This window comes from Myotis brandtii, unplaced genomic scaffold (assembly GCF_000412655.1).
Source record: "Myotis brandtii unplaced genomic scaffold, ASM41265v1 scaffold112, whole genome shotgun sequence".
NCBI lineage: Eukaryota > Metazoa > Chordata > Mammalia > Chiroptera > Vespertilionidae > Myotis > Myotis brandtii.
Window position 1 is genome coordinate 6122248 of NW_005353838.1, and position 21682 is coordinate 6143929.

A 21682-nucleotide genomic window follows, 5' to 3' on the forward strand; every position below is an offset into this window, starting at 1 on the left:
TCTGTAAAAAATCAATAAAATATATTTTAAATAAATAAATAAATAAATAAATATCAAGCTTCTCCATGTTATTTGAAGAGGCTACATAGTATCTCACTGTATGAATAGTGCAATGTACTAGTAGATATGTGGGTTGTTTACATTTTTTGTCATTTTTTTCTATGACAAAAAATGTTGAGCTTAATACTTTTCATCAAAATTTTTCAACACATCCTTAATTATTTTTTTTAGAATCGTTTTCTGAAAGAGCTATTGCTGAATCAAAGCTCAAAGTCGTGTATTTCTAGTCTCCTATTTTTAGACGGTTCTCTGTACTAGTGGTTTTGAGTTTTGTCCTTGTTGCTTCTGAATTATTTGGTGTAAATCTTTTATGGCAGTCATGTTACCTGGAGTAGTGCCCAAAAGTGATCAGCACAGTTAGGAGTTTAGAAATTAAAGCCTTACTCTTTCTTTCTTCTCTCCTTCAGAACTTTCTAAAGTTTATGTATGGTCCTGTAATATGGAGAGAGAGCATTTTAAAATGACTTGCAGGGTCAGACGTAAGTTACCTTCAAGTAGGAGTGGAACAGAATGCTTCTTCCATCACGTCACTTGAAAGTTAATGGAAAAAGGCAGTGGGATTATGTGGCTAGCCAGCACTAGCTGAAGTAGACCTCAGAGTTTGCTACTTATAAAAAGCACCTTGCTATCAATTCAATTACATGCTTTAATTGAATCATTTACATGCTTTCTACGTGATTCTTCTAAGTAAGGAGGAAGAGAACTATTTATTTTTAGGAAAATTTTAAATCACTGCAGTTAAAATGGGTGTATACTAATAGTGCCATCCTTAGAATGGGTAGTTATGGTAAGTGGAGGGAGAGGAGCAGGGAATTGACCAGCTACCCTTGCTCCTAGTCCAGGACTGTGAGGCTCTGGGGGTGGAGAAAGGGATGTTGTTGGCAGCTGCCACTCATCAGGCTGTCCCACCAGCTTGGCTCTGCCAGTCGACTGTGGCTCATTGTTCTGCCCTTCTTCTAGGTTATCACTTATCCTTTGGCTCTTCTTAGACCTAAACTTCAGGTGCTATACACTTTTGACATATAGTTGGCTAACAGGAAGTCATTAAAAATAATCTAGAATCTTGGAGGAGCTATTAGAGTTTTATGACTTTAAAATTTTTAGTTCTCAGAATTTCTCTCTAAGCAAGTTATTTAATTTCTCTCCTTTTAATCTGCTTTAGCTCTATATCCTGAATATCTCATGAGAAGAGAATGATTAAATTATGGGTGTGTTTTTTCATGCGGTCACAATGAAAACTAAATAACAATGGAGAATGTCCCCATTTCTTAAAACTACGATTTGTATAGTTATTTGATGGGAAAACACATACACATTGAAACAATATAGACCTATTTTTTTTCTGGAAGAGGGAATAACAAGACTTTTATTTTCTGTATTACATGTTTTTATAATCTTAGATATTTAAAAATGAGTACTTTTAATATTATAATAAGAAAAAAGTAATGGATTTTAAAATAACTGAATATAGTATTATCAATATTTACATTTTATCTGAAATAGTTTATAGCTTATATATAGTATTACATTTACCCTTAGCCTATTTCCATATATTAGATCATGCAAAGACTATCCCTCCCCACGCCCCAGTTAGCAAGGTCATTAGTAACAGCCAGTAAGTACCTGTCATCTACCATGTTCAAGACACTGCATGGCTTAGAAAAAAAATGCCAAAAACAGTTCGTTCTTCAGGGTCCTGGTCCTCTCCCTCTTTAAAAAAGTATATATATATATATATTTTGCATGACCCACACTGGGGTTTGAACCTGCAACCTGGGCATGTGCCCTGATCGGGAATTGAACCATGACCTCCTGGTCGATGCTCAGCCACTGAGCCACGCTGGCCAGACTCCTCTCCCTCTTTATGTTTTTATTCTCTCTCTCCTATAAAATCCCCATATGCTTATTAACATTCCCAAACAGATCCCAACTTCAAAACTATATATCTATCTGCTTATTGGATGTGGCCACATTTGATGTGACCCTAAAATGTATTTAGTGCAAAGTATTGATCTTTTAATCTTCTCTCTATCCCCTAAAAAATTATTCCTGCCTTCCCTTTCTCGGGAAGTGGCAATACCAGCTGCCTAAACCAGGAATTAGATGAAAAGGAATTACAGCTTGATTCCAGAGCTCCTGTTCAACCATTATGCTCTATTGCCTCCTTATCTGATTGCATCCTTGAGTCCTTCTCCCCCAGATCCAGTTGTCCAGGCCCAGTTGGTTCTGCCTCCTACATGTTTTTGGACTTTGGTCCACATCTGCCCTTTCCCCCAGCCTCACTACAGGCATCCTCATCCCTCTCTTGGACTACACCTGGCACGCACAGCGATCTCCTTGCCTCCAGTTCTGTTTTCCTCCAATATACTCTCCCCTCTGCACATTTGACCACTCATTCCTTCACTAAAAAACATTCACTGGCTTTCCGTTTCTCTCAGAGGCTCTTCTGGAGCTGGCCCCTGTCTTCTAAAATCGCATGTCTTTTTCTCTGCTGACCTTTTGTTAGGCTCTTTCTTGTGCCTAGAAAACTACTTTTTCTCCCCCAGCTCTCTAGTCCAGTGGTGGCGAACCTATGACACGCGTGTCAGAGGTGACACGCGAACTCATTTTTTTGGTTGATTTTTCTTTGTTAAATGGCATTTAAATATATAAAATAAATATCAAAAATATAAATCTTTGTTTTACTATGGTTGCAAATATCAAAAAATTTCTATATGTGACACGGCACCAGAGTTAAGTTAGGGTTTTTCAAAATGCTGACACGCCGAGTTCAAAAGGTTCGCCATCACTGCTCTAGTCTCTGGTTAATCCCAATTTGTTCTTCCAGTCTTAGCATACGCATCATTTCTTCCAGGAAGCTTCCTCTGACCTCCTTACAGTTAGCTATCCCTGCTTGTTAGTTACATGGCAATCTCTCCTCTCAGCGTGGAATTTCTCCCACTTTATTATAGACTAGAGGCCCAGTGCACGGATTCGTGCACCAGTGGGGTCCCTCAGACTGGCCTGCGGGGATTGGGTGAAACTGGCAGTCTGACATCCCCTGAGGGGTCCCAGATTGTGAGAGGGCGGTTCTCTGGTGATGCACCCCAGAATTAGGCTCCCTCCTCTCTGGTTCCAGTGAGAACCACAGCTGCCAAGTCACCACAACTCAGAAGCTCCTGTGTTGAGCATCTACCCCCTGGTGGTCAGTGCGCATCATAGCTACTAGTCGAAGCGTCTGTCCTCTGATGGTCATTGCATGTTATAGCTACCAGTCGGACGGTCAAATGGTTGCTTAGGCTTTTATATATGTAGATGTATTTTTTATCGTCTCACCCATTAGACTGTAAGCTCCATAAGAGTAGAGACAATGGTAGTGTTGTTTACCTTTTTCTTCCAGAATGGAACATATGGCTTTGCTCAGCAAATATTTGTTAAATGAATGAATGTATGAATAACTGAATGAATGAATGAATATTGTCCCTGCCTTCAAGAAAATTACTCTTCACTTGTGAGAGAAAAGAACATATATACCATGAAGTAATAATGCTACTGACTTCCTCAATGCCTTGTTGGCGGCCTAGCGGCAGAACCCAAGTAAAATTTTGGTTCTCCGGACTACTACTAATCTATGTTTTTTGTTTGTTTGTTTTTTGCTGGACAGTACTACATTTGGTTTAACTAAATGTCTTAGAAGCCTTTTTAAGTACCTCATGGAATTCTTGTTTTGATTTTGTTTTCATGTCAGCTCCTTCTTTCAAAATCTTTCAAAGTGCAGTAACCATGTTAATTTTACCCATCATGATGCCATATGGAAGATAGAAATAGAACTTTATGGTTTTTCAGTATAAGATCAACAAAGTAGATGATTGTCATAATTTTTCTTTTTTTCTTTTTTTTAGTTGTTATAGCTGCTGATGGGGTATTGAAGGTAGGACTATTTCTTTTAATTTTAAAAAATTGTGAATTTCAGAGGTAGTTGTTTATGACTGTGTTTTTTATTAGTCATGAAATAGGAAGTTGATATTTATTTCTATTTTCTCAGATCTGTGATTTTGGTGCCTCTCGGTTCCATAACCATACAACACACATGTCCTTGGTTGGAACTTTCCCGTGGATGGCTCCAGAAGTTATCCAAAGTCTTCCTGTTTCTGAAACATGTGACACGTATTCCTATGGTGTGGTGAGTTCATTTCTTATTTCTTGTTGCTAAAGGAAATACAAAAAGCAAACGAACTACAGAAGTGGGATGCAACAATTTAACTCAGTGTTAAGACAGTGATGTTTCTTGTGGAATGCCTGGCACAGTGTAATTACTAGAATGTTTACTTTGATCACTTTTATGCATCTGAGCTATTTTGTCCTATGCTGAAGGGAAACCAGTGCCACTTCTAAGAGGCAATTCAGATGGAACCTAAGCTGGTGGGCCTGAGGCACCCTGTGGTGAGTGCTGTCCTGGGTTGACATGACTGTGGAGTATCTAAGTCAATGGTAAAGTGGGTTGTTTGGAACAGGACTTCACTGTAGTGGAGCAGGAGCCAGCAAACTTCGTCTATAAAAGACAAGATAGTAAATATTTTAGACTTTGAGGGCCATTCATAGTCTTTATTGCATTTTGCGTGTGTGTTGGGTGTTTTTTTTAAACCCTTTATTGTTAGCACTGGTCTGCGTTCCTCAGCAGGCCACACTTTGCAGACCCCTCTGTGGAGCAAGAGGGATCAAAGATGAGCAGCATGGCTGAAGAACAGTTCAGAGTGACTCAAAAAAGACCACACTTCTCACTGCTTTCACTTGCTCATGCATATAAATATACATCAGCATAGTTGGGTGATTATAGTTTTTAAATTATTTTGCACATTTACATGAGTTAAGACTTGAGGCTCATTTTAGCACCCCACAGTCCTCATACAGGGCTTTTATTTTTACAATGCTCCCCACATTGTGGAATTTCCTGACCTCAGAAGTTTTACGCCTGAAAGACTACGACTATGAGTTATGCATAGAGTGAGCTTTTGGTTTTAGTAGTATTTCATTTACGAAAACAAACTTCACACATTGCCTTCTTCTAAAGGCTTACAGTGGCCCAGACTTTGGTGTGAAATGGGCCCGCCTGCTTTCCTTTAGCTGAAGTAGAATCTTAGTTGCAGTAGCCAAGAAAAACAAATCCCTTTTCACACGTAAACCATAAAAGATGCCGAGAGGTGACTTCTGTGGCGGAGCTCAGGATTTCTTCCTGTACCACTTAAAATCCCTTTCACTCATACCCACAGACCCCTCATGCTAAACACAGTGTGAACCACCTTTCCAAAGCTGCAAATGTTCAGTTTGGTTTGTTTAAAAGCTTTCCTTCTAGTGACTGTGCAGTGCCTTTCAATAGTCGGGCCTGGGCATTTCTCTTCGCGAATTAGGTTTCCTACTTGTTTACTGACCCTACCTTTGTTTTGTTTTGCGGGATTTAACAAATTCTTAATAAATGGTTCTGTCAAGTAATTTAACTAATTTCAGCACATGCTTCTGAATATCAGTTTTACATTCATGTTAGGGTGGTCTCTTAACGGGTGAAAACAGAAATGCCTTTTCAGTGAATCTGTTTGTTTTAAAACAACTTCTGTTTTACTGTATTGAAGAGAGTGCTGGTTATTCTTACCCCATAGATATAGGCAGAATTCCATTCAGAAAAGTGCATATATCCTAATTTAATAATAAATGGAAATTGGGATTTTATTTAATTCTGACCCCTTCCCACATGCTGTTCTAGATAAACACCATTAGTGAAAGAAAAAGTACCAGGCCTGCTTTCCAGAGCCTTTGTGTTTAAACAATCAATTAAAAACAAACAAACAAACAAACAAAAAAAGGTATTCCATGTTCAATGTAGGTGTTACCTAAAAGCAGGAGAGGACAGTGGTTAGGGAGGGGCCAGGTTGGTTTCAGAAGTTTGCAATGTATAAATTTTGAGAGTGACACCAAGCTAGGAAAGCAATGTGGTTATTTAGAATTTTCGATGTCCTTTTAAAACTAGGTGAGTAGCCAGGACTCATTTCTCAGAAGGAGCATCTCTTTGCATAAATGATCCCATAATATATTAGAACTTTGTTCTGTTCTTTGAGCACCACACACGCAACAGTCACAGACAGATGAATAAGACCATTTTAAAAAGTTGTCCTTTTTGGAAACCCACCCCCAAGTTCCCAATATATTTTTGCTCTTTTTTATTTTTTTTTTAGACTTGCTGTAGGAATGTAGCCCCTAACATTATCAAAGTCCCTAGCCCTCCCCAGCTTGCTAATCCTGTTGCTCCTTAACACAGGGCAAGACTAACCAGCCCTAAAATAAATGGGCTGCGAATGCCAGGAATGGGTCTTGTGATCCTTCCTTCCAAGCTGGTACACTTTGCTAGGCAGGCAGTTGTTTCTCTCTCCATTTGAGAAGAGATTTTTCTACCCACTTCTGATGACGGCTCTTGAAGGACCAAACTAGGAGTATTTAGTAGGTGACCCCCACACTCAAGGAGAGCAATCATCATTGCAGAAGCAGCCTCTGAGAACACAGGCCAGGCACTCTCTGAAAACAAAGCTTCCCTGATGACAATGCAGAAAGCATTGCCTTTTGAGAAGCTGTCAGCCAAATCAGGTTTGAACATAGTGGCTGAGAGAGCGCGCGTCACCGCCGGTCTGGTCCGTGAGCCCTGCTCCAGAGCGGGCAGCTCAGGTAACGGCTTCCCATTATTTGTCAAAGCCAAGGCAGGAAAAGTACGCTGCCCTGGTCCAAGTTTCTCTTCTGTAAACTGAAAATAGAAAATTTCCTTGTGAGCAGTTTAAACGGGAGGACGTCTCGATATAAAACAAGTTGGAAAATATGTTCAGGGTGAAAGGTCACAATGTTTGGCCTGCGTCCCCATAACTGATATTTTCAGGCAGAGTTGAATATATTTTTAGGCCTCCAGATGACTTCCTCAACAAAGTTGCCTTTTTGTGTGCCAAATGTCATTGTGTTCAGTGTAGGAAAAGCTGTTGTCCTGTCTCAGACCTCCTACTCTCTGATACATTCCTGGATCTGGTGAGTTAATTATAGGAAGTCAGGGGATGTGCTGATACTGGAATTAGACTACAGACCTCATTTGGGCTTCAGAACTGAGCGGTTAATGACGCCATCCCCGATAGGTTTACCTCCATCAAGTGGCTCCCTCAGTAGACTAGCTCTTTAGAGACACGGAGAGGGAGGACAGTGAACTGTCTTGTTTTCCCAGAGTTAGAACTCTGAGAGAAGTATTAACTACGATCTTATTGGATCTTGGACATCTTCCAACTGCGTACTTTGGAACCAAGAATGACATAAATCTTTTTCTGCTGTTATTCCCCAAGCTCTTGGTTCTGCATTTTCCCTCACAAAACCCGGACTGTCTTCATGTCTGGACATGCACAATATATTGTGTGTGCGGGCCGGACTCCGACAGGGGGGCACGAGCTGCTCATCTGAACGTTTTGGATCTAGTGCATTTGATTTATTTGAGCCTGATTCCCATTCTCCTTAGGAATGTCAAGTCCATTAATTTACTTGCACTTCATATCCCTTCCCCTCCCCAAACCCAACACCAGGGGAGCTGTAAATGCACCGAAGTGAGGAGCTTCATTTCCTGCTCAGCCCTCTCCATGCCCCCGCCCCTCCCCTGTGCAGGCCGTCTGTCAGGTGTGATTGCATACCTGCCTCGTCCTTCCTTTGCTTACAGTCTTCCCTAGAACTGTCTCCTTCTGGGATGCCCCTTATCTTTTCCTAATCTCTTCTATTCCTCAAATAGAATTATTCAGTAGCTCCTCAAAAGAAGTATCTTACACATTTGATTAAAAGCCCAAAGAGGCTTCATTGAATTTTTTTTCTCCTGCGTGAGCAGCATCTGCCAATTTCCCTGATTTTCCTGCTAATTATCTTCATGTCATCCAGAATTCATTGGAAATGTTATGGCTCGAATAACATGTATGGCTCACATAGCATCGACTGAGGAAATAGTGGACATACTAGTAGAGCTAAAGGTTTATAGGAGTTGCTGGAGTACAGTATATATCTTCAGTCTGTATTCTTACTTAGAAATTTTGTTTGTTTTTAGAACCAGAGAAATATATATCAAAACTGCTGAATGTGTTTCTGCCATGGCCCCACCCTGAAATATGGCATGTCACCTTCTCCCTGTGCTTCAGCTTTTCCTTCTGTAGAGTGACATGGGGTTGAGAGTTTGACCTTCAGGGTGAGACAGCAGGTTCCTGTTCTAGCTCTGCTACTTGATAACTGAGTGTCTCGGGCAAGTTTATTTAACTTTCTTTAAGCCTTAGTTTCCTCATCTATAAAATGAGGATAATCTCTCTCCAGTGAGTCAATATTAATCTTGATAACATATCTTGTTATCTCGATAACAAAGGGTTTAACAGTGCCTGGAACATAATCAATCAATCAACGATAGTGGTTGTTAGGATTATTATTGATAAAATCAGAATTACTTTTCTTTTTGCACTTCACAAAGTATTGGTAGACTCAAATTTTGATTCTCATTTGTATAAATAGAGAAAGTAACTGGGTGTAAAAATCTCCATTACTTAGTGTTTAAAATGAAACCAAAATCATTGGCTGCTCTCAGCCTTCCCAGAGTCAGTTTACTTTCTTTGGGCACGCCAGTGCCAGTTTATTAATTATGCTGATCTCAAGGCTGCGGACAGATGGACACACACATTGATTCTCTCTCTCACACACACACACATTCTCAGTCTATATATGTGCATAAAGTTTTTATTACATTTTAGAATATAGTATTAACAAATTATGTTATTACATTTTAGAATATAGTATTAACAAATTATGGATAAAAATTAATCCCTTAGACCAGTGGTCAGCAAACTGCGGCTCGCGAGCCACGTGCAGCTCTTTGGCCCCTTGAGTGTGGCTCTTCCACAAAATACCATGTGTGGGCGCACATGTACATTGCGATTGAAACTTCATGAGCCATGCACAGAAGTCGGTATTTTGTGGAAGAGCCACACTCAAGGGGCCAAAGAGCCGCATGTGGCTCACGAGCCGCAGTTTGCCGACCACTGCACACATTTTGAGATATTTCTCCAAAACACAAAGTCTAAATGTTACAATTTTGCAAGTACCTACTATTATGGGATAAGTGGTTTAGCCAGTGACTTAGATTTGAGGCTTGATTGTTTTTTATGATGAGACCATATTGGACCTTTAAAAATGTTTTAATTCCTAGTTATTATTTATTTTATAGTGAAATGTATCAGAGATTGAAGGTGGGAAGAGTTTTAACTAACAAAATATAAAATCTAATTTATGGGTATACCTGAGAATTCTAATCACTTACAAGATAAAGTTAAATCACTTAAGCCCATTGTTCTCATAAAAATTGAAGTCTGGCTCTAGATGTTCTAATTTCTAAATCAGAATTTTTTTATTTAAAAAATGTATATAATATATGGAAGGAGTCCTATGCATGAATATATACATTTTGCCCAAGTTTCTACAGATGGGATTGGTTGTGTCTGGTAATTGGATACAGTTAAGTGTTACATAAAGTTTCAGTAATATGCCAAAATATAAAGTACAAGAATAAAAATTCCATTTTCTTTTTGTTCCAGGTTCTCTGGGAGATGCTAACAAGGGAGGTCCCCTTTAAAGGTTTGGAAGGATTACAAGTAGCTTGGCTTGTAGTGGAAAAAAACGAGGTAAGACTACGATTCTCCATTCAGGTACATAGATCAGAAAACAGTATTGGGGTTTTGCAAAAGACTTTTTCATCTTCTTCAAATTGAAAGTAAGTTCACGCTTATGGAAAGATTAGCAGTAGGAGCTAACACAAAGGGTCAAAGTGATGTTATTCCTCATGAATGGACCCTTTACATCTAATTGTTGCAGCTTCACGTCGTGATGCTGTAGATCAAAAATTGTACAAGTACTGTACTAGTTTCTCAGTCTCAATTGTAAAACCTAGGGGTTTGTTCTTAGTGATGAAAGAAGCCATTGCGTCCAAGGTAGGGGAACAGTTTAACTCCATCTCCTGCGTTTAGGACATCTTTTTTACTGGCTGGGAGTTGATATATCTGTAAGAGACCTTCAGCTACTTCAACTTACCTCTCCCAGCAGGAGTCACTATAGTACAAGAAACTGTCGCTTAGATGAGAATTTCAAAAATAAAAGAAGAAAAAATAGTTTCAAAAAAGGGAAAAATTACAGTTTTGCCACCTACGTTGAGCACTACATTGAAGATGAGCTCCTCGCTGGAATTGCCGAGGCAGTGGCATAACTGTGCGCTTCTTCATGCAGAGCCTTTCCATTTCAAAAGAACTTCAGTGGCGTAAACACCGTTTGTGCTGTGTCCCCAGCCTCGCTTTTCTTCTTCCCACAAATTGAGGCTTTCAGTTAGTTGGACCTATGAGCCTACATCAGAGAACATGGTACATTCATATCAAAGAGAGCAACTACGTTTTGAAAGGTTTAAAATTGTGACTGAAACGCACAGCCATGGAAATTTTCAGCATACGGATGAAGCATCCAGTGTCAGGGTATTATGAGAACTTAGATCATGTCATGGAAGCACGCGGTTGTCTTTGCAATGCAAAACAACTTCATTGCACAGAACTTCTTCATTTCCAAACCTGGTCTGTGCCCCCTACAAAGGGTAAGAGTGTAACCTGAGGGTAAAATATTTTGCAAAAGATGAATATATATAGAGAGAGAGAGTCCCTTTTTAATGTACTTTTAAAAGAATTAGATAGATCTACTCCCCATGTGAGTGCAGGGACAAACTAGATTAATCAAATAGCTGCTATTGACTAAGAGAAACCAGGTTTCCATATTTTAGATCACATAATCCAGAGTTATTAATTTGTCCTCCTGAGCCATTGAGAATGGATGAAATGTTCGTGATAACTGAACTTGATAGGAGAGTGCTGCCAATTTAAGAAAAATTAAAAGGAGTTACGTTCAAGAATGTGTCTTACTCATTGTTTCACAGGAACTGCTCTGTTTTAATTAAATGTGGGAGTAGTTCCTGGTGTGCAATTAAATCAGGCCTTGCATACAGGAGAACTGATATTTTCATGATATGAAAACCCACTTGTTCTGTTCTGTTTCTTTTGCCAGTGGGATGATTAGATATTTGGTTCTGGCTTTACAAATGAGAATGAAGAAAATTATTGACCTTCCGTTGACTTTGGAGCAGAGCGCTCAATATCATTTTTTCCTCTCTACCTTGTTTCAAGATAAACTCTTTTTAAAGCTAACCGGACCCTCAAAATATGTATAAGGACAGAATAATTAATCTTTTAAGTAACATTTCATCTAAAGGATGGCAGAATAGGTATAAATCTAAAGTACTTTCAAAACATTGGAGTGCCCATCAAGGAATTTTAAAGCTGAAGAGAAAAATGAATTTAGAAGGTGCCTTTGGATAGTTGACTTGAGGGTTGGGAATCATCCATAACCTTCAGAACCTCCTCAACATGTATACAAGGAGGCCAGCTCCCCCTTATCCCCAGGAACCCTCTAAAGTGGACTACTGTTTTATCCATGGTGTGATCTTACGATCAGCTAATAACTGAGGGATACTGCTCAAATACCTCCCATATTGTAGTTATCACATATACTAGTAAGTTGAAAAAACCCATATGGTGAAATAAGTTTTCTCAATTTTCTAATGAACTTCAGGAAAACTGGGCATTACAAATATATTTATTTATCTGTCTGTTCTTACTGTGTACAATATTTATTTGTCAAAAATATGAAAATTAAGCATAAATGTAGTTTCCATTGCCATTGAAGAAGGTGTCTTGGGTTATTGAGTTGAGAAGACAAAGCTGTGTTTTATTAAAAATAAGCCTCATTTAAATAAAGAATGGTATGTTTAAATTTCCAGGGAGATATTTAAAATGTGAACTAGTCACCCTAGAATGTACCTATATCCAAATAGTAGGGTTATCTTTTCGTATTAACATTTTATTCTAAAGAAATGATAGAGTCACAGGAAGTTGAAAAATATCAAGAATTTCTGGGTACTCTTCCCCTAGCTTCCCCCACTGGTGACACATAGGTATAGTATATCAAAACCTGGAATTGGACATTGATACATTACTCTTAACAAGACTGTACACCTTATTTGGTTTCACCATTTAAGGTTGCTTTTTGCATCTATAGGAAGAGCAGTACTGTCTAAAAATTATATCTGAAGGTCTTTGCTTCTAAACCCGAAATAATGAAATAAAATCTTTAAACAATAGTTTTTCCTAATATTAAATCCTATTAAAACCAGATACATAAAGCACTGTTAAACTTTACAAAGCAAACAACGAACCCTTATAGAAGGCAACGACCCTTATAGAAGACAGCATTAATAATAAATATCTTAAATGTGACAGATATGGCCCAGCCAGCTTGGCTCGGTGGTTGAGTGTTGACCTATGAACCAGGAAGTCATGGTTCAATTCCCAGTCAGGGCACATGCCCAGGTTGCAGGCTCAATGCCCAGTAGGGGGCGTGCAGGAAGCAGCCCATCAATGATTCTCTCTCATGGATGTTTCTATCTCACTTCCTCTCTCTTCCTCTCTGAAATAAATAAAAACATATATTTTTTAAAAGCCTGAGTCTAGATTTAACTGACCTTGTCTGATCATTTAAAATAATTATGTCTCCTTGTACAGTGTCCCAGATAGGGCATCTAAAAAGTTTGTTAGTAAGAAAAGACAATAGAAATGATCAGTATCCATATTCATTCTGTTCACATTTCAGTTCTTAGAAAAAAATGTTGAGGTAAAGTTGTATTGCAAATGTTATCCTTTATGAAAAATTATTTTTCTTTACACATGAGGCACATTCAGTTGCATAATTGCAATTACTGTCTGTTTTATTAGTTGCCACCCCAACCGTCTTATTTTTAAGAAAAGTAAACACCTGATTTTTCTTTTGACCTTCATCAAAAGGTCCCAGTTCACATTACAGTTTATTACCAGTACATTGTATGCTAGTCTATGAAATCACTAGGCTGGAAGTTAAAAGATGTTTAGCATAGCCCCCAACTCGGAGAGGGTTTTTAATTTTATTTTTTATTTTGTTTTATTTTGATTTTAAGATTATCTGTAATTCCAAATATAGATAGTCTGTTTTCTTGCCAAGGCAACAATTTTTCTAATTTACGCATAGCCTCTCCCCAATCCAACCAACTCAGTTCAGTTTTAAGTTTCCTATTTGCAAAACTTTCTTTGTCGAACAATACTGTGGAATAAATGTTCCCAGTACTTCTTAGTGCAGCAGTTCTCAACTCCAGCACCCCCAGTGCTCTTTTTATAACTGTGTGTTAACGCCCACCTCTACTTCCATTAAATGAAATTCAGAGGTAATACAACCTACCTACACACATTAGATTTTAAGTCAATATAGTGCTCTAATGGAATATAAAGAAGAAATTAATGGAATGTGTATTGCACTTGCAATGTGTGAATGTTCAGGCATGACCACAGTGAGGTCATGGAGCAGTTTTAGGTGTTGGCACCTATGGATAAATAGACTTCAACAGCCACAAATGCAGATAGAGTTGGGTTAATGACTCCAGTACCATGCATGAGCAACACTGTTGTCTGTGACATTTTCCAAAAATTTTAGTTAGTGCAAAACTCACTCAGCCCTTGATTTATTTCATTTGGTAATTGCGTTCTTAGAACATTCAGTGCACTTAAAAGCTATTCAAAAAGTACTTTGTGTTTATTTGTAAGTCAGTGTTAGACTCTAGGCTCAGACAGTTGTAAACCTCATTGTTTGCTTGTTTTCCTGACATGAATGCACATGGGGCATTTGAAGCTTGAAGGAATATAAGCGATTCTTAATCAAGTAGAACTTCCCTGTATATTGAAGGATGGCTTGCATTCTTGACCTGCTTCAGGGGCAACCCAGCAGTTTCTAAAACAAACAGAAAAGCTCCCATGGATTTCTACACAGCCTCCAGGAGCATGATATGTTCTGTGAGAACCACCGCTGGGGAACGTTAGAACGGCACCGATCCTCACACTGTCATCTTTGTTGTGCCGGGTCCTTATCGTTTATGAGTTTGAGTAAAACGGAGCCGTAATGAACCGTGCATTCAGAACGTCCTATTTACCAATGGCAGAGCTCGCGCTTCATTAAAACTGGCTCTGTGGTTGTAGTGAAGATGTTTTCACGGTTGTCTGTCTACTGCCAAAACGGAACTGGTTTCCGAGTTGCCCGGCCTGTTTGCGTATTTCACAGTTGCCTATAAAAGTGCAGTAATAGATTTGTGGTTTTAGATTTTGTATTTAAGTTCAGACTTGCCCCTCTCCTTAGGTAGTTTCTTTTAGACTTGATGTTTTGTTTAAAACCTTTGTTGTGCTGAACCTGATTCTCCATCCATTGCGATTATTTTTTAGAGGAAAAGTACAAGTGTCTTCAGAGATTAGGTATTATGACTATAAACATAAACTCTCACCTGTCATATATTAATCAATGGAAGATTTAAATGCAATACCTTGTTCAAGCTCTTAATTCTTTTATGACCCTTCAGTTAGTATTTTCTTTCCTTAATGAGCAAATCCTTATGTTTTATTTTGCTTTTACTCTCTATGGTAGAGATTAACCATTCCAAGCAGTTGCCCCAGAAGTTTTGCTGAACTGTTACATCAGTGTTGGGAAGCTGATGCCAAGGTATGTATACGTTTTTTGTTGCTGTTCAGAACTCTGGAATTTCACTTGTTTGGCTTTGAATTTGGGGGTCAGGGGTAATAAAATCTATTACAAAGCAAAGCTGAGCTGCTGTTCCCCAGATTGACTGTGAAGGCTTTTTGTTCACATCTGCTTATCTTGACCCCTAGAAACTCAATAAAATGGGTCTTTCTTACAGCACTCTGACATTCTTGACTCAATAAAGAGAAATTTGTTCCTTTCTTTTTCATCTTTAATGGTAACTATTGCACCTTCATGTTTTAAAGATGGCTAGCACACAGTGCTTATTATACGTCAGGCACTGTTCCAAATACTTTATGTATATTAAGTCATTCCTCACAATAGCTCTATGAAATAGGCACCATCATTATCCTCATTTTATAGATGAAGAATCAAGGCACACAGAGGTAGAGTAATGAGCTCAAGGCCACACTGCTAATACGTGGTGGGGCTGGACATGAACCCAGGCAGTCTGACAGGAGTCCCTGCTCTTATCCACTACACTCTATTGCCCTTGAACCAAAGACCAGAAGTAGCCCTTGGAGAGAACCTTGGTACCTACTTCCTGTCCAGTTTCAGTGATGTTTTTTAGACAATCACAATGGAGTTGGAGAAATTCCAAACTTCGGCTTTCATGTGGTTATCACATTTAAGCATGAATGGCCCATTTCCTTTCCCTACAAAGATCATTTTAAAAGACTCTCACATACATACGGAAATATTTATAGAGAAAATGATAGGCTAGTCTTGGATTTGCTTCAAAATAAAGTGAAAGGAAATGGTTGATGGTATAAATGAAATAAGATTAGCTATAATTTTTGAAGCTGAGTGATAGGTATATGGAGGTTCATTATATTATTCTATCATTGTGTATGTTCGGAATTTTCCATAATAAGAAGTTAAAAATAAAGAGTCCCACAGATTAAACTTTGCCTATAGTAAGAGAGTTATACTCAAGAAAGGAACTAAAATTTTATATTTTCAATGTGTCCAGTTTGTCATGGAAATATATCTATTGCAACCTGACCTTTTAAATAGAGATCTAAAAATAAAAACTTAAGAATGGAATTTCTTCCTTAATTTAAACCCAGTTCCAGTCTGGCCCTCAAGAGGAATGAATGATAACATATAGGCTGTTCTACATGTTTCTCTAGTGGGAATAACTCGTAAATAATTGGGGAGGATGGGGATTGTGTTAGTGTAACTCAGAATTCCTGATGAATCATATGTGAAGTTTCCCAGCACATTGTTCTGCACCATCAGGTGAGAACAGCTGAACATCAGGTACAGCAGTGTAGCCAGCAGTGCAGCAGGGCCCCTTCGAGCTGCCTGCCCCTGCTGCTGGGCTGCCCATGCTTTGTCTTAGAAGGGTTTGCTGCGGTCCCCCCCCACCCCCCGGCCTTGACCATTTGCCTTTCCTCTCATTACCAACAGCCTCCACCTTTGCTTTTACTCCTGTTCATCAAACTGCCTTTGTCTTTTAAAAAGTAGAGTCCTTTATAAAATGTATAAACTGTTTTGGTATTTTTATCTAGGATAGCTGTTGCTTTTATTAGTATTCCGTGACAAAGTTACATAGGTTTTGAGTGGGCAGCCCTATTCCTGTTTCAGCTCTATTCTTTTAGAGTGAGAGTTTTCAGAATATGGAAATTTTTAAGCATTAAGATAAAGGCCTGCACTTTGTAACTAATCCAGTAGAAACTATAAGTGGCTACTTGCAAGCTTGCTGTAGAACAGTTATTTTGTACTGTTGAAATAGTATCATACTACCCTTTTCATACTTTTTCTCCCAGTTAGATATCCATTGTGGCATATACAGTAATTCTGTCAGTATTTTCCTCTCTGACATTTAAATAGAAATTTCACCTGAAATTATTTGCATTGAATTAGATTAGTGCAACTAGATCTCTATAATTGTAATTATATTTCAGTATGCAAAGCAGGTTGTGAATTTCTTAATCAGAAACTCTGTACTACCTTAATTAAAATTCTGAGAATGTACAGTTATGGTGCATTAATGAAATGGTAGTATAAACACCTATCAGCACAGAACATTAGTCCCCATGTTGGTGCCATGAAGTTGGATGCCTTTAAGACAGGGGTCCTCAAACTACGATCCGCGGGCCACAAGCAAATACATATATTGTATTTGTTCCCGTTTTGTTTTTTTACTTCAAAATAAGATATGTGCAGTGTGCATAGGAATTTGTTCATAGTTTTTTTTTAAACTATAGTCTGGCCCTCCAACGGTCTGAGGGACAGTGAACTGGCCCCCTGTTTAAAAAGTTTGAGGACCCCTGATTTAAGGTGTGCTAAGCTGAACTTCCTTAGGACCAAAGGAATCTTGTGTTCTAGCCATGTGAAGTATAAAGAAAGTTTGATCGGTTTTTATTTCTAAATTCATGACATTTTATTTTGATAAAACTAAGACATGGCACCTGTTCTTGACCCGATTATACGCCCAGCCGCAGCCCACCTTCCCAGCTCCATCGTTCAGCTCCTCCAGACACGCCTCCCACCTTCATTCCCAAACATGCTCTCCCTTCTTGTCTTTTCTCCCCTCATCACTTCATCATCAAGCTTCCCTGGTTACCCTGTTTACTCTGGCCTATAATTAGTGTTTCTTTTCCCAACCCACAATCTGGGCTAGTGCCTTACCTTGTACTGTTGTATTTTTAAAAATATTTTTTTCTTCCTGACTTGATTGCAGGATGTATAAGGGAATAGAGCTAGTTTTAATATGTGTTTCCCTATAGCACCTTACATAAGTTGAGTAAATAGATGCCCAATTTGTGGTTGACTGAAGCAGCCAACCCAGGCTTGTTTTAGTTCTCTGGCTGGAAGTACATAGCATTCCAACCAGAAGTTGGTGCCCAGACCTGTGCACATATAATAGTCGGTTAAAATATTTTTTCCAGTCCTCGGGCTTTAGAATATTAACACATAGATTAAAATATTCAGCTATAAAAATGTGTTCTTTTGCAATGAGGAGGAGGAAATGTGTACAAGAGCAAGCTGGTTTTAGGTTAATGCCCCGTCATTCCAGTGGCTTACCCCCGGGGCTCAAAATATTTCATTGAAGAAAAGAAGGAAGTGAAGGTAGGTATTGGTTCAAGTTCTAAAGTGACATTTCTAAATAAGAAAAAAGGTAACAGTTAAAGCCCTGAATTTAAAAGGAAGTCCTGTTTTACCCTCATGTGGTAAAGCATTTTGCAGGTTTACCTGCGTGGTCCCTGGCGCTGTGGCCTGCTTCCTGTGTGATGCTGGGCGGTTGATTCTTCTCTGAGACTGATTTTCCTTATCTACGAAATGAAGATAACTAAAGAAATGCTGTGTGCGGATGCTTAATAAAGGGCCTCGTTGTGATTTTTAAGTAAGGAACGCCTGCATAATTCCTGAAAGGAAATTAAGTTCCTTCAGAGGAACTTACATAAGACCTTAGCCCAAATCTTGCCTTCTGCAGTCAGAGTATTCATAAACTATCAGTACCACAAAAGTCTGCATTGGTGTTGCTTGGTTAAATGTTCACTTTGATAATTTCTCTCTGAGAGTATATTCTATGGATAAAATTAAGATTTTTTCCTAGGGGTACTTGTCATCCAGTTACAAAAGAATTTCACCTTATTGCAAGAATGATTATGTAGGAATATATTACTTAAAACTTCATTAATTCTTCTGCCTTTTTAATGCAAAATGAAAATCCTATATTTATTATATATTTGTTCCTATACAAATAATTAAAATTTTGTGACCTTACACATAGTGGTAGAAATTAAAATGGGAACAAAGTCAAAAGAAGACAATATTTTTCAAATTTCCTATTTACAGCATTTTTCTTTTTTGCTTATTAGAAGGCTTGATATATATTAGTGACATTTTGCTACTTTTGCCCTCTCTTAATCTCTCTCTCTCTCTCTCTCTCTCTCTCTCTCAGAAGAACTCAGGGGAAAAAAAGAACTCAGAATAAATCTCTCCATTTTATATTCCTGAGAAACGGGAAAATTGCCTTTCTTAATGTAGGAAGCACTCAAGTCCTGAGAGCAAGCACCTCAACATTGTTCCTTCTTGTTTTTTGCTCCTAAATTAAAATGCATGTTTTAATTGCCGCAACTGTAATTTATTCAGAAATGCTATAATTATGAGGCATGATGAAGAGAGAATATGCATCATACTTTTATTATCTTTCTCCATTTTTGGTTTAACCTTTTCTCTCAACCTTGGCTCCAGTCTAAAGAGATAGACTACTGTAGTTACTGTAAGCTAAAGAAATACACCTAACCACTCCCTTTTCAATTTCTTCTAAACAGTATCCTAGTGTTTTCCAGCACCAAAGTTAGTTACAATGTGGAATAAATATTGAGAACAATTAAGTTATGATGGCTTTTAAATTGGGGAAATTTTCTGAGCAAGTGGTTTAGGAAGTTTTGTTGGTTCTGATAAGTTTATAAGTAGATTTTCTCCAAAAAAAATTATTATACACATTTTCAAACATCCAGAAAAGTTGAAAGAATTTTACAGCGAATACTGCTATACCTATCCCCTAGCCTAGACTCTACTATTAACGTTTACATGCTTGCTTTATCACATAGAGTTTTAAAGGACTTAACTTTTGCCTTTTACTAGTAGGAGTCCTTAATCATACCCAGGTCAAAGAGAGAATTAGTACTTTCCTTACCTGAAGGAAAACTGAAATTATTCCAAACGGAGGCCACAGATGGAAAAAAGGCATGAGTCTATCCTTATGAATAATTGATTGAAAATAAGGAATACAGTTCCCTAACCCTGAGTGGTCTGGCGGTTGTAAACTGACTAAATTAGGACTTTACATCCTATTTTATTTTGTCATGATAAGTTGAATGTCTTACTGTGCTTATAGATTTTCTCTTGAAGATCTATCTGAATTTCTAACAAGTGGTTATTTATTTTCTCTTCTTCAGAAACGGCCGTCTTTCAAGCAAATCATTTCAATTCTGGAGTCCATGTCAAATGACACTAACCTTCCCGACCAGTGTAACTCATTCCTGCACAACAAGGCGGAGTGGAGGTAGGTAGGCCTGCTCAGCAGGCACCTCTTCTGGCTTCAAGGACCAGGACTTACTGAAGCAAAGAAGAGAACCAGAAAACTAGATGACAATCCTGATTTCTAAGAATAGCTTAGAAATTGTGGCTTTTTATTTTGCTTTTAATATTTTTATTGATTTCAGAGAGAGAGGGAGAGAGAGATAGAAACATCAGTGATGAGAGAGAATCATTGTTCTGTTGCCTGCTGCACCCCCCTCCCCAAACTAGGGATCAAGCCCACAACCTGGACAGGTGCCCTGCGGAGAATCGAACCGTGACCTCCTGGTTCATAGGTTGATGCTCAATCACTTGAGCCACACTGACTAGGCTTGTTTTGTTTTTGTGTTAAAAATTTCTGGAGATCTAATAAGTCTTCCATTTCATATGTAAGCAAAAATGAGAGTTCCCCTCTGAGCTTGTTGCGTGAGTATGTGGAAAGACTATTGAAATCATATCTTCTGAGACACAGGACAGTTAGTTACATTTCTCTGTGTACACTCTGTGGTGGAAGCGTTGGCCTCTGTCCAGTGAGAAATAAAAATACTGTTTGCCTGGAAATTTGCAGAGAGCACTCTATGTTGATGGAGAAGGTAGGGAGACTATAGACTATAAAAACACTTTTGAAAGAAAACTTTAGATGTTATAAATCCTATTAAATTGTGTCAAGTGTAAAACAAGTTCAGTAATGAGAAAATGGTATTGTGTGAGTGGAAGAAGTAAGCCTGGGATGAGACATTTGAGCCAGGTCACATGATGCTCGAATATAAATAGCATGTTTGGGAGCTGACATTCCTCCCTGACTCAGCAGAGACTTAAGTAACTGCCTCTCTGCTCCTGAGAGCCCAGGCGGTAATGAGACGCCTTGCGCCACCTGCTGATGCCAAATGAATACTGCATGTGCTTTGGAAACGATGAAGTTGTTTTCTCCTGTTCTTAGACATGTTTTTGGGCTGTTCGGTTGGTGTTTTACAATAACTTTATTTATTTTTATTCTTTTGAAATCGTTATCAAAGGTCAGCGAGTTAAATGAATTTTTATTTAGGGACACAAAAGGAATACTGTCCGCTCTAGTCTAGGCACAAAGGATTTGGTTCTGGGCTGAAATAATTAGCAAAACATGTAAAATTAATATTTTTTCCTACAATAAGAGTTCAGTACAAATATACAAAATAGTAAGTCCATATAAAGGGGTGCCCAGTACTCTAGGACAGAAGCCAAAATACTTAGTAAGACTCATGAGACTCACTTTCCTCTGGCCCCAGAGCCTCATCTGAAGAGCATCGGTCTGTCCTTTATTTCTGGCTTTCAGTCCCTCAGGAGGTGCATGGTTCTTCCTCCCTCAGAGTTCTTGCAAAATATAGTTTGTTTTGTTTAAAATTCATCCCTGTTTATAACATTCACAGTATATGAAGTAGATAATAATATTTTACCTATCAAACTGGTGAAGGTTAATTAAAAGCACTGCTATTCCTCCATGTATATGGACTGTGAGGCAGGCACTCTCACACATGGCTGGCAGGATTGTAAACTGATACAGCCTTCCCAGAAATCAGTTAGGATCAGGAACCTTTAAATTTTTCATACCATTTGTCAGAGAAATTCCATCTCTAGGAATCTATTCTAAGGAAGTAGAGATGTGGACAAAGACATATGCCCAAAGGGTTTTACAGTTAAACATAAAAAGCATCTTCAAGCCTCACTAGTGTGGCTCAGTGGTTGGGCGTGGACCCATGAACCAGGATGTCACAGTTCGATTCCCAGTCAGTGCACACGTCTGGGGTTGTGGGCTTGATCCCCAGTAGGGGACATGCAGGAGGCAGCCAATTGATGATTCTCTTTCATTATTGATGTTTCTATCTCTCTC

General features: G+C 38.6%; 1 protein-coding gene across 4 annotated transcripts in view; it reads left to right on the forward strand.

Moving 5' to 3' along the window:
- The window catches only part of LOC102263045 (mitogen-activated protein kinase kinase kinase MLT), a 148203-nt gene that overhangs the window by 73814 nt on the left and 52707 nt on the right, over window positions 1-21682 (forward strand). For all 4 annotated transcript variants that reach the window (XM_014545992.1, XM_005857590.2, XM_005857589.2 and 1 more), the window contains exons 6-10: window positions 3942-3970; window positions 4085-4222; window positions 9672-9758; window positions 14665-14739; window positions 19695-19801. In XM_014545992.1, the coding sequence (XP_014401478.1) occupies window positions 3942-3970; window positions 4085-4222; window positions 9672-9758; window positions 14665-14739; window positions 19695-19801 (436 nt within the window). The remainder of the gene's footprint in view (window positions 1-3941; window positions 3971-4084; window positions 4223-9671; window positions 9759-14664; window positions 14740-19694; window positions 19802-21682) is intronic.